The sequence below is a fragment of the Lycorma delicatula genome, chromosome 3 (assembly GCF_047948215.1).
Source record: "Lycorma delicatula isolate Av1 chromosome 3, ASM4794821v1, whole genome shotgun sequence".
In the NCBI taxonomy this organism is placed as follows: domain Eukaryota; kingdom Metazoa; phylum Arthropoda; class Insecta; order Hemiptera; family Fulgoridae; genus Lycorma; species Lycorma delicatula.
The window spans coordinates 125,674,749-125,688,538 of NC_134457.1; the positions used below are offsets into that span (position 1 = coordinate 125,674,749).

The following is a 13,790-nucleotide window of genomic DNA, read 5'->3' on the forward strand; positions in this document are numbered from 1 at the left end:
ATTACCAGAGTACCCTACAGAAATGTGCATGGATAACCAACCCCAACATTTGTGTAATATAAAATAAAATTACAATTAGCTGAACAGACACCTTGGCATAGACTCACAATCACTGAGGCTTCTTTGAAATGGTCTCCAAGGTCAACCAACCTGATCCAATGTAATTCTTTTCCTTTGGGATTTTATAAAAAATTTTGTGTATGTATCTTCATTTTTCCATTAGTATAGGGCAAACTCTCTGATTGGTTGGAGTATGCTGCATGACAAAAGGTGCTCACATTTAACACTTGTAGAGAAAAAACTATAAAGTCAAAGTTAAAAAAAGTAATAGCTTTAAAACCCAAGATTTTTGTACACCTACATTTCTACAAAAATAATCTAAATGTAAGTTGCCGTAATCTAGAATAGTATATAGAGTAATCTAGAAGTTATATAACATGGAAAAGTAATTTAGATCAAAATTTAACACATTTTTTCTTGTTCAAAAATGATTACACATCTAAACAATGTTTTCAAAAAAAAGTAGATTCCAAGATTGAGCAGCAGGAGATGAAAACGTTAATCTAAAATAAATTCGATCTTCTTAGGTTTAATGATTTCTTTTACCTTTTAAAAGGACCTTTTTTTATAATCTATGTTTTCATTATTGTAATTCAACAATTATATCACCAGTATATTTTTATGTATTGTGAGACTGTTGCAAAAAATAATCTTAATTATCAATAGTAATTAATTATAAATAGCAATTATATATTAATTAATCAGTAGCATGACTATAAGAAGTTCATGCCTAATAAGTTCTGATTAAGAGTCGGGAAAAATTTCTACATTTAGACATATGTACATAAACCATATAACTTTAGTTGTAAAATTAATCATAAAAGATTAATGCAAGAAACACTCTTAACCATGAGGAGAGGGGGATTAGAAACATAATAACATCATCATAACTTAATTATTTTTTATCATAAAGAGTAAAATAAATAATCAAAATGCATGAATCTTAAGCTTTAAAGGTCTGATAACATATTATCAGTTTTTTGAAATTTTAAAAAACTTACTTAAAGGAAAAGTCACCTTTTCCACTCTTAAAACACTGTAGACCATCCTATTCAATATTTTACAGAATCTTAGTAAATTAATAAACTTAACATAAAAGAATTGTTTTCTAAAGTATTTCCTTACACACCATCATTTTGGTCTCTCTCTCGCTCTGTCTCTTCTCTATATATAGACTTTCTATCTCTCTCTCTCTCTCTCTCTCTCTCTCTATATATATATATATATATATATATATATAAGATTTCAAGTGTATGTGTTTATATAAGCACATACACACACACTTGAAATCGTTTTATGCTTGTTACAAGGCAATACAGATACTCTCAAATAATTCAATTTTTGCTCAGTAAGACTAAGTCTTAAAAAATGGAAAATTTAAGACAGCTATTCCAACATTTAAAGTATAATTTATTTTTCTCGTAACTGTAAAGAATCAATAGTAACAAAGTAATATTTTAATTTCAACAAAACTAATAATTAAAAAGACATATGTAAAAATTAATGATTGACTTTATTTAATTTTTAAATAGTTTCTCTTATAATATACTATGATAATATTAATGAATTTAATTATTTACTTTGTTGATACTCTTGTTCGTTTATCCCAAGAAAAATTTACAGCATAAGATTTGGCTCTAGGTGCAATTTTCTTCTCACTTTCAATAAACCACTCCCAACCATTTTTCTCACAGAATGCAATAGCTTCATCTGGAGTAGAAAATTCAAGTTGCATATTTGACAATGGATCGCCACTGGAAGAAAAACATAATTACTCTTGTTCAGTGACAACACAAATGTTTTAATTTTTAATGATTATAAAACTGGTAAAGTAAAATCTCAGTACTGTAGAAAATTTAAAATCATAAAAATATAGCAGAATGCTAAATCTTATTTTAAACCAATTTTTTTACTTTCAGTTGATAAAACAAATTGTTCTGTCAAATTTAAAGCGAAATTCACAAGACTATGTAAATGTAATCAAAAATAAAACAAATTACTTACGAAGATGTCCAACCCATTAAAGGATTCTCCCAACGTTCTCTTGTTTCAAATTCCATCACCCATTGTCCAGTATTATTTGTTCCAGACTGCATAGCATTCTTTGGTGAAGAAAATATTCTCACACGACGTTCCTTAATGTGTTCTTCTGGAACTCCAGATATAAGTGAAACGTCCATCTAAAAAAAAATTAAGAGAATGAAATTTAAAGAAAACCTGTTTTTAATAGTTATTTAAAAAATCAGTAATTGAAAGTAGGTAAAATATAAATTTTATAAAAAATTATTAACACACATAGTCAGAGTGAAACAATTTATAAAATACTGGTGAAGAAACTTTCACGCTTTTGGCCCTCCCCAAAATAAAATTCAAAATTACTTTAGACAACATTTCTAATTCGTTTTCATATTAAAATGGAAAATAATAAAAATGTTTTATATAAATTAGAAAATTATAAAAATTTGCACAAACTCAGCTCTGTGCTAAGATAATCAATCTGTCTTAATTATTAGATGTAGAAATAAAAACATTACATATTTTCTCACTTAAGTGATAATATTATAACATAACATATTGTTATCAGTTCAAAAAATGGGAAACATTCACAAAACATATTTTACAGAGTCAACAACATACATAAATATCTATGTAATGCATTTCTTTATTTTGAGAGTAGGGTGCAGTATTATTTAGCGGATATGGAATACAGAGGAATATATAACAATATATGATATCATATTTTATTAATTACTAACATCATAGCTAGTGTTTATTCAAGAGAAATGACATTCACTGGGTGACAATAAGAACTACTATTTGTTTAAAACCTGAAAAAGATGTGAATATTCACAGATTAATTCACATAAGTTACAAATGTAATTTATATTTATAAAACTACTGTTTAATTTGAAGCATCCCATACGACAACAGTTAATAAAAACAGAAAGATATCAACTAAGATTAGGGCAGAAAAAATAAAAAAACAGTTGTGCGCTGCAAATGGGAGGAAAATAACCTTTTACAAAAATTTTCAAATTGTAAAATCTTACCAAAATTGACTTAAAAAGTGTGAATGTATGACCCTGAGAAAAGAATTAGATGAATTTCAATTTAACTGAGGGTTGGGCAAAATGTATATAATAAAGTCACTCACCATTCCAATTTGGCTTATGTATAAAGAGCCACTATATCCAAAACTTATTAACTCAAGAAGTTAATAATAATAAACATTTAGATGAATTTGATTAAACTAGTTCCTTTGCAATTTTCACCCAAAAAATTTATAGGGCATTTACGTCTAAATAGTAGTATAAGAAAATTTTTGGAACAAACTGTTAACTTTTTGCTGAAAGATATTAGCCAAATATCAGAACAAATTTACTTCAACTTTGTAAACAGGATGAAAATAAGTATTACATTGATGTTGAAAATGCTGTGATAAATGATTCTAGTTATTTTTTCAAATTTGTTAGACTCTATTAGATCTCTTCCTAGTACAATGTTTTATAATAATGATAGGGCGGTTTGTTTGCAAGAAATTGTTGAACTGTTGAACTGTTGGCCAAGAAATTTGGTAGTGTTTATACTCGGACTGATTTGTCATCTACTGAAGTAAGCTTTAACGTTAATGATAACTTTAATTTGATTCAATTTAATGAGATGAGATATGCAATGGATATTATCCAAGAGATATCACGGCTCTTAGCACCTAGTCCTAATAATATACATCCTTTGTTTGTTAAAAACTGTGTTTTGTTTTTTGCCCCACTCTTAACTAAATTATACAATATTTCTTTAAAAATTGGAGTTTTCCTGGATTTGGAAGAAATGCTTCATCACTCCACTTTATCAAAAGGGGAGTCCTGCTGATATTAATAACTATCATCCAATTAGTAAAGGTAATACCTTTGCTAAATTATTTGATTGCCTTATTTGTAATACTGTTAAACCATATTTGTGTAAATATATTAGTCCTCAGCAGCATAGTTTCCTTTCTGGCAGATCAACACTTACGAATCTGGCTGTCCTTAATGAATACATTAATGATCACACCTAAATTCACGGTGGATGCTGTTTACTCTGACTTTACTGCCTTTGATAGAGTAAGCGGTCTGCTCTTAAGAAGTCTTGATGTATTTGGAATTTCTGAACCCGTACTTAAATGGATTTCATCTTTTCTAGGGAATTGTGTTCAATTTGTTAAGGTTGACATTTGTATATCTAATCCAATTCATGTAACTGTGGGGCAAGGTACCCACCCACCTTGCAGCACTACCTTTGTTTTTGTTTTTTATCAATGATTTACACTCAGTTATTGAGTTTGCTTTTCGTTTACTTTTTGCTGATGATGCTAATCTGGTATTAGCTATTAAGGACTCAACTGATAAGATCTTTTTCAAAGAGATTTAGACTCTATGGTAAATTGGTATCATCTTAATGGGTTGACAAGCTTTTGGAACTTCTTTTTGAAAACAGATAAGTAATAATGAAGTTAGTGATTACAGAATCCGTGATATCTACCTCAATTAGGTTAAGGACCTTGGGATTTATTTTGACTGTAAACTTTCATTTAAAAATCATATTGATTATATTATTTCTAAAGCCATAAAAAAATTGAATTTTATAAAAAAGGTTTTCACAAAATTTTAGTTGGCGTTTATTTATCCACATTTTTTTATACTGCTCAAGTAGCTGGAGAGCTCATACTCTTGAATTTTGTAAAAAAACAAGAAAAAGCGAATCACCTTTTCTTTAGATATGTTTCTTATAAAGCTGGTCACATAATACATTATTTGGACCACGATTATAATCTAACTGCATCTGCATTAGGTATACTATCAATGCAATCATCTTCTCTATGTATTAAATCACAAGATATGATTTAATTTTTGCCTATACAATTATTAATAATCATATTGATTGTCCAGAATTGCTTTCAAAATTTTATTTTTTTGTCCCTGGTTGGAAACTTAGAAACAATAACTATTACTTTTATGTAGATATTAATAAAAACGTTTGATCAATTGTTCAACAATTGTCATTAAATTGCAATTTTAACAGTAACTGGTTTGATTTGTATAATTTTAGTTTCTCAAATTAAATTTAAATCTACATTTTTATTAAAATATGAATGAAATAATTGTATGTGACAGTGTAATATTGACCATTTATTTTGTAATTGTAACTTTATTTTGTATCATGGAATTTATCCTGTTAGTTTTAATAAATAAATGTGTTTATTGCACAACAGTTTCCATAAACTTTCATAGAAACATTTCATGTAGTTTATTTTGCAAAGGTTTGAATATATATACACATATAATTTATAAAGAGTGAATGATATGATTGATTTTGTTTGCACCTATTAGCTTGTGGTCAATTTTAACATAAAATGCAAAAACAAAAATTTTGACCTATTTTACTTTTTTTATTTTCATAAAGGCAAGAAGGTACTGAGACTGACAAAGATGTATGTGAAGTTTATGTTGCTGATTGCCTAACAGAACATACATGTCAGAATTGGCTTAAAAAATTCTATTTTGGAGATTTTTTACTCAAAAGACCCAACGTTCTGGTCAACCTACTGAAGTTGATGAAGAGCAAATCAAACCCATAACTGAATCAGATCATCATATAATTATGCGAGAGATTGTAGGGAGGTTAAATGTATCACAATAATTGAAGATCACATCAAATGTCTTGGACTCATTAAGAAGCTCAATATTTGGGTTCCACATAAATTGAAAGAGATTCACTTAACACAATGAATCAATATTTGTGATATGCATCTCAAATGCAATGAAGTCGACACTTTTTTGTAATGAATCATGAGAAATGGATTCGTCTACAATAACATCATAATCAAGAACGATCATGGGCCAAGCGTGATGAACCAGCACAAGCCGCAAGCTGAATTGCATCAAAAAAGATTATACTGTCAATCTGGTGGGATTACAAAAGTGTTGTGTATTTTGAACAGCTTCCAAGGAACAAAATGATCAATTCAGATGTTTACTGTCAGCAATTACTGAAACTGGAACAGGGCCAGAATTGGCAAATCGCAAAAGAATTTGTTCCACCAAGACAATGCAAGGCCTCAATATCTTTGGTAACTCACTGAAAATTATTGTAACTTATTTGGGAAGTGATGTCTCGTCTCCCATATAGCCCTGATCCTGTATTAACAGATTACCATTTATTTCAAAGTTTGCAAAGCAAAACTCTTTGAATGGTAAAACTTTCACTAATGATGATAATCTGAAATTCCACTTGGTTCAGTATTTTACTGATAAGGACAAGTTCTATGAGTGCAGAATCATAAAGCTGTCAGAAAGATGGCAAAAGACTATCAGAAAAAATGTAAAATACATAATTGATTAAAGTTCATTCTTTATATAAAAAGCATACAAAACCAAAATTGCTCTCTTGTCAACTCAATACTTCTATAATTTTATTATTATTGGCTGTTTTCAAACTATAAATTCATCCTTATAAGCAACTGTAACTGAGTGTTTGACAGCAATTGCATAAACTTCTAGGTAAAAAACCTAAAAAAAATTATGTGTAAACAAATTAGTACAGAATATTGAGATAAAACATATCTTAAAATAATTTAAAAATTAAATTTTGGTCAAAAATTAAGGTAAAATATATCTTATCTCAATATTCTCTACTACGTGTTTTATATTAATACAATTAAAAATATAATTTTACAGTACAGAGGAATAATATAATAATTTCAGTAAAAAAAAATATATATATGAAAAAAGTAATGTAAGAATAAAAATTATTTTATTTCATTATATTATTTCACATTCAATTATTAATCATTAGGACAATTATTTAATTTTTATCTTACTTTGTATATAATATAATTTATTTAAGATGAAGATTATTTAAGAAGATTTAAGATGGTTCTTAAATCATAATAAAAATTTATCTGCAGCTACAGTTCCTTAAAAGTACACAAAAAATTTCTGGTTTTATCTAAATAATCAAACCTAAAACAAATATTTTTGAAAAACAAATATATTTTATGACCTTCAACAAAAAATATAAATACTTAAAAACATGTATATCAAAACAAGAGCACATTAAAAAAAATGGTTCTAAAGGAAATACATGTAATGAAATGGGAAGATACATACAGATCAAACATACGCTTATCCCATCTGATAAGGTAAAAATTACATTACTATGCATTTTCTCTATTGAGTCCTTGTATATAAACTATGTATGGCATAAAAAGTGGCACTAATCAAATCTGTATTCTCTGATAGCTATGACATTTATTACATAATGCAGATAACATTCACCTATGATGAAGACTAAAGAAGTCCAAACATATGACCTGCAATTTTTGCAGTGTTGTGTAACAATATTTTCAGCTGTGAAGAAAAAATGGAAAAACATTCCACTCAACACTTTACCTGGTAACCTTGCATGAAGTGCTAATTCATAAGAATGGATTTTCTTGTTCCAAGATTGCAGTTTCAAATGTTCTACCTTACAACCATTTGTTCAGAACACCAACAAGCACATATTTATAAATTATTACATATACTCGAGTATCACACACAAGTTCTCCCGGGACTTTCATAACATATTCTACTCATGAAAATGATGGAAAAGGTTCATATAAACATATGCCCTAAAATTCTTTGTTTGCGAGTTACAGTTAGTGAAAGATTTTGCTCGGATTTCAGCTGCCCTGGAGAAATGAGGTCGTACTGAAATTTTTATCATGTTAATTAATGGGCAGAATTAATAATTTCTTGTGGTTTTTGATCTGAAAAATTGAATAAAATAGATTCCAGAACTGTATCTGCAGTAGTTTTTAAGAAATTTGGGGTGAAACCAATAAATTATGGTATAAAACTCTGTTTTTTATGTTGTACAATAATAATTTTGTTAATGGATAATTAAAACATTGGTGTAAGATAAGTTGAATAAAACAAAAAAAAGTTAGAACTTTTCTGACAAACATTATATTTGTCAGAATACTTAATATAAACAAAAAACAAATTCTTTTTTGGTGATGTGAAAAATTTTTAAAAACAAAATACTGTTAAAAATTTAAAAAAACTGAATTACACAAAAATTTTAAAATAAAAATGAAGTTAGCAATAAAATAACAGCTGATCAACAATGCGCAATACAGTAATAGTATTTAAATCATCCTGTAAGGTAACAAGTATATCGGGTGCCGGCCTCCGTGGCGCAAATGGTAGCACCTCAGTCTTTCATCCATAGATCCCAGTCAGGCATGACATTTTCAATCAAAATCAAAAATCATTCAACTCATCCTCTGAAATAACACCTAATGGTGGTCCCAGAGGTTAAACAAAAGTACTGTGTAAACCATTGTTAGCAAAGGTTTTCTGTGAATTTTAGTTTCAACGAGATTGGTTTACCATTGAAGTAAAGCCATATCTATTTACAATAGAGTAATACACTGATATGATATTCATTTTGGATTTATGTAATGTTAATATTACAACTGCTTCATTAGAATATGAAATACGTTTTCTGAATCGCAAGATTCCAAATCCCAAAACAATTAGTGCAACTTTTCACACTCTTTGAGAAGCACGTTCACTACCTATTATTCGTACCAGCTACGAATGATCTGTCCAATACAACACTGTTATTGATGAAATTATTATCAATGCAGTTCAGCCCAGTCCTGGCATCAGAACATGACATCTAAGCATATAAGAATTTCGCATTCGATGGTTTGGAGGACATTTAAACAAAACAGGTTTTATCCTTAACATAAACAGCCAGTTCAATATCTACACCAAGGAGATGGTTTGCTTTGCTTGGAGTTCTGCAAATGATGGAATACAAATTGACAACTCTACAAGTATGTTTTGTTTACTGACAAGGCAAATTTCACCTAAGATGATGTCAACAACTTATGCAATAAGCATTCATGAGCAGAAGTAAATCCTCATGAAAAGGTGGAAGATAATTTCAATACTAATTTAGCATCAATGTATGGTGCAGACATCTTCACAATCAGCTGTTTGGACCATTCATATTATGTCTATTTGCTTTCTTCACGAAGAATTGCCACAGCTGCTTGAAGATGAGTGCTGAGACATAAAGTATACTTTCAGCACAATAGCGCACCTCCCCACTTCCTGTGCCATTTCCATTCACTTAAATCATCATTTCTCTGAGAAATAGATTGGTCATGAAGGTCCACATTCCTGGCCACCAAAACTGCCAAGATCTAACACCTTTAGATTTTTTCATCTAGAGATGAATGAAAAATATTATATAAAAAACACAAATACATTCTCATGAGGAATTAATTGTCCGCATTATGGATGCGGCTGAGCAAAAGGGCAGGCCTGAAGAACTAAAAAGAGCAGTAGAAAGAAGTGTGCCAAGACATGTGTTGAAAATGACAGGCTCATTTTTGAACATTTATTATAAAGTGGTATATATAATGCACTTTGGTCTAGCGTACTGTTTCTAAATAAAATTCTGTACTTACGTATTAACGCCACCGCAGCTACAGCTTTATTTAAAAACAAAGTAGTCAATCGGAATTCTATGAAAAATGAACAGTCTCTTTATTAATTTTAATAAATGGTTATTTGTATTTATTTATTTTATAAATATAATTTAACCAAACTTAACCTACGCTCGCTTCGCTCGCTAACCTTGACTAATTAACACCGTAATTTTTTGAGTATTTATTTAATAAATTCAGTAATTTTGCAATTATTTATTATTTAAATAATCAAAACACTCTTGTTAATTAGTCAAGGTTAGTGAATCCCGAGAGTAGGTTAAGTTTGGTTAAATAAATAAATATAAATAACCATTTATTAAAATTAATAAAGAGACTGTTTTGAATCTATGTTAAACTCTATATCGGCCCATTTTCTACTGAAATCTGATTGACTACTTCACTTTGTTTTTAAATAAAGCTGCAGCTAAGGTGACGTTAATATGTAAGTACCTAAAATTCAAATTATGCTAACTTTTCTTTGTTTTATTGAATTTATCTTACATCATTTTGTTCAGAATTAAATTCTCTATACGTTTAGTTTAAATGTTTTAAGTGTTTATTAATCATTTAACAAAGTTATTGTACATCAAACATAAAAAACAGGTTTTTTACCCCAATTAATTGGACTTCACCCCCAGATCTCTTAAAACTACCACAGATACGGCTCTAGGAACTATTTTATTAGATTTTTCAGGTCAAAAACCATAAGAGATCACTAATTCTGCCCTTTAATTAACATGCTAAAATTTCAGTATGACCTCATTTTACTGGAGTAGCTGAAAGCTAAACAAAATCTTTCACTTCCATAAATCGCAAATGAAGCATTTTAGAACATATGCTTATATGAACTCTTTCCATTATTTTCACACGTAGAATAGGTTACGAAAATCCTGCAAGAACTTTATGGTACACCTTGTTTATTTATATATATATATATATAAATACAGGGTAATATAACTAATTTTATTTAGCATGACCCATTGATATATATAAGCCCAATGGTTGGCCATACCAATTAGTTGCATAACCAACTAATGGTTATAAGCGGAATTATAATTTATATATTTTTATAATATAAGTAAACCTAAAATCAACAAATATTAAACATACTGGTTCATCAGTAGTAATATGACCTTCAGTCAAATGTTTGTAATGCTCAATCTCGTCTGTATTCATTAATGCAATTTTACGATCTATAAGGACTGGAACATCTTTTCCTTTATTTTCTTCCAATCGAAAAGAACTTGTAGAAAGAGCAGCACTTAACCTGATAACATTTTTAAAATATGGTAAAAACATTTTTAAAATATTCAAAGATTTAGAATATTCTTTAAGGCTGTTACGTCACTTAAATAATAATTAACTATAGAGTTCATGAGAAAAAATTACTATATTACAAATACTGATTCAAAATAATAGAGGTAATCTCAGCTGGATAATAGCATATAATATTCAAATATATATTCATAAAAGAATTAATGTATAATTAGGGCACTCTCTTGCCCTTGAGGTGAGTAAGAGACAAGGATCTCTTACTATTCATCCATCTTTAGTGGTAGATGAATTGATTAAATTCAATGGTTAAGGATGAATAAGGTAACTCTGAAAACCACTTCATTAATGATCCTAAGGATAGTTTTGGTACTAGCAACTCAATGAAGAAGTATTCTTTAAAAACAAAAATATAATAATCAGATTAACAATCAGATCTATAACTGAATCCAACTAAACAAAAACCAGTTAGCAAATGAAAAGAATTAAAAATTACGACTTGAGAGTATTAAATCAATGCTACATTCTGAAAAATATGAAGAGCTATCAAACAGAAAAGAAAAATTAGGATAGACGTGCCAGGATTATCAGAAGTGAGGTGGCCTAAGGAGGATCATTTCTGGATGAATATTGTCACCAAGACAATATTGTTATGAATAAAGGAAAATCAGATAGATCGGGAGTAGCAATCTCAGGAATGGTCTCAGTTCGACCATTCCTGAGATGTGTGGTTAATTGAAACCGAACCACCAAAGAACACCAGTAGTATCCACGATCTAGTATGCAAATCCATGCAAAAATAACTGTCTTTACTAGGACTAGAACACTGGAACTCTCAACTTCCAAATAAGCTGATTTGCAAAGACACGTTCACCACTATACCAACCTGGTAATGATAAAACTTGACTTCAAAATTTTAAAAACTGCAGAGTAGAAAAGAAAAGTAATGTAAACTACATTTGACGTAACCTACAACTTATTTAAAAAAGCACATTAAATAATAGAATTCTAGAGGAAACTATGGAAATAGAAGGCATCATTGAAATTATAAAAGCAGTATAGGATAAAAAGGAAGGAATGGATAACATTAAAGCATACTGAAAATTAAACAGGGAAGACAAAAGTTAATAAATTTTGTCACTGAAGTTCAATAACATAAATTCTAAACCAATTTAAGTGAAAACTTCTATCACTTCAAAAATATATTTAAACCTATGACCAGACCACTTCTACTGACATACATTTCTGCTGATGATCACTGCCATCGGCGTGCATGTGTGCATGCACAAATACTTTCTTTGATCAAAAGAAAAAGCAGAGCCCCAAACAGCATTTTCTTTAAGAAGCCATAAAAAATATAACTCACCTACATATGAAAAAATACTGAAAGCAATCCACTACTGGGAAGTCAGACATAAAATAAATGTTTGATAAATTAGTTTTTGTAGATTTTATGACTTAATTCTTGTTCTAAAAAATTTTGAAAAAGTATTCCATGATAGAAAACTGAAAAATAAATAAGTATTTGTCTTAGAAATAATAGTTGTAACACACACACACGCAGGTATGAAAAATTAAAATAATTTTTCATTAATCATGGATAAAAAATCAAAATTATTTGTCAAAAAAGTCAAGTTTATTTGCATTGCATTCTAAAAAAAAAATTAACTTACTATACACAAATAAATATGAAATTTTGTACATCATAAGTTATACTACCTACAAGTTAATCAGAAAAAATGTACAAACAATATCGGATTTTTTTTCTCTGAACTTTAGGAGATTTGCTCTCTGTTATATACATCTCAAACTGAAAGCTTTGTTATCAGTTTAAACAGTTTTATTCTGGCAAAGATTACACCTTTCCTTATTAATATCACAACTCTTACCAGTCATGAGATAGATAGTAATGTCAAAATAATAGCACAAAAACAAATATAATTATTAGTAAGATTACACAATTTTCTATTTGGATTAACATTAACCAGCAAACAAATTCATAACTGACAAAAATAAGTAAAATATATAAATAACTGAAAATGTGGTGCTGTAAGCTTTCATAAGTTACCACTATTATAAACCGTTTGACAATTTACATTAAATGTATCTAAATTATCCTTATAAGTAGAAAAAAAACAAATAACAGGGTTTAATAAAACCATCTTTAAAAATATTAATAAATTAGGTCAAAGACTTCAAATATTTCATTCAAGCATTTAATAAACAGCTGCCGGTATGTTAATACTGACTTCTAAATAAACAGAAAACTACACCACCAACAACTTACCATCTTGGTCTAAAAAAAATGGCTAATAACTACAATAAAAATACCAATGTACTCACTCCAAATATACCTGACATATATCTGAAATACCTCTTTAGAGTTAGAAAGGATTTGATAACGACAGAGTTCTAAAATATTGAATCAACCCTTATACAAACTGCAAACATACAAACAGAAATATAGTAGAAATATGGTTAGAAAATAATAATTAACAGATGGTGAACGAATAATTAATATAATGATGATTTTCAGCATACAAAGTATTAAAAACAAACACAAAATAAATATCCTACGAGAATATAGGTCGTAAAAAATATGAAATTATATGTGCCCTTTAAGAATTTTTGTAATTTACACATTCCAAAATTAAGATTAATGAATGAAATTACCTTTTACATATTGGAAGTGCAATTCTTCCACAACTTTTTAAATTTAACAGTAAGGCCATAATCAGTCGTTAACTAACTTATGAAGGTTACAAACTGATCATGCCATCTTCTTATTTTAATCGATCAAACTGAACTTCAGTGATGCAAACATTCTAACTATACTCTTGTGTAGCAATTTTAGTTCAAAAGTAGACCTGACTGTAATTTTATTATTCAACCATAGCATTAACTAATAATTGTGTTTAAGTTGTATTGAACG

At 28.7% G+C, this 13,790-nt stretch overlaps 1 protein-coding gene across 1 annotated transcript; it reads right to left on the reverse strand.

Moving 5' to 3' along the window:
• Nucleotides 1-1,554: 1,554 nt before the first annotated feature.
• On the reverse strand, nucleotides 1,555-13,689 carry ND-18 (NADH:ubiquinone oxidoreductase subunit 18). The gene is made up of 4 exons (XM_075360512.1): nucleotides 13,532-13,689; nucleotides 10,697-10,853; nucleotides 2,065-2,240; nucleotides 1,555-1,814 (listed from the first exon to the last, which is right to left on the reverse strand). The coding sequence occupies exons 1-4, from the start codon at nucleotides 13,588-13,590 to the stop codon at nucleotides 1,637-1,639; spliced, it is 570 nt and encodes a 189-aa protein (XP_075216627.1). The 5' UTR covers nucleotides 13,591-13,689; the 3' UTR covers nucleotides 1,555-1,636.
• Between the last annotated feature and the right edge of the window lie 101 nt (nucleotides 13,690-13,790).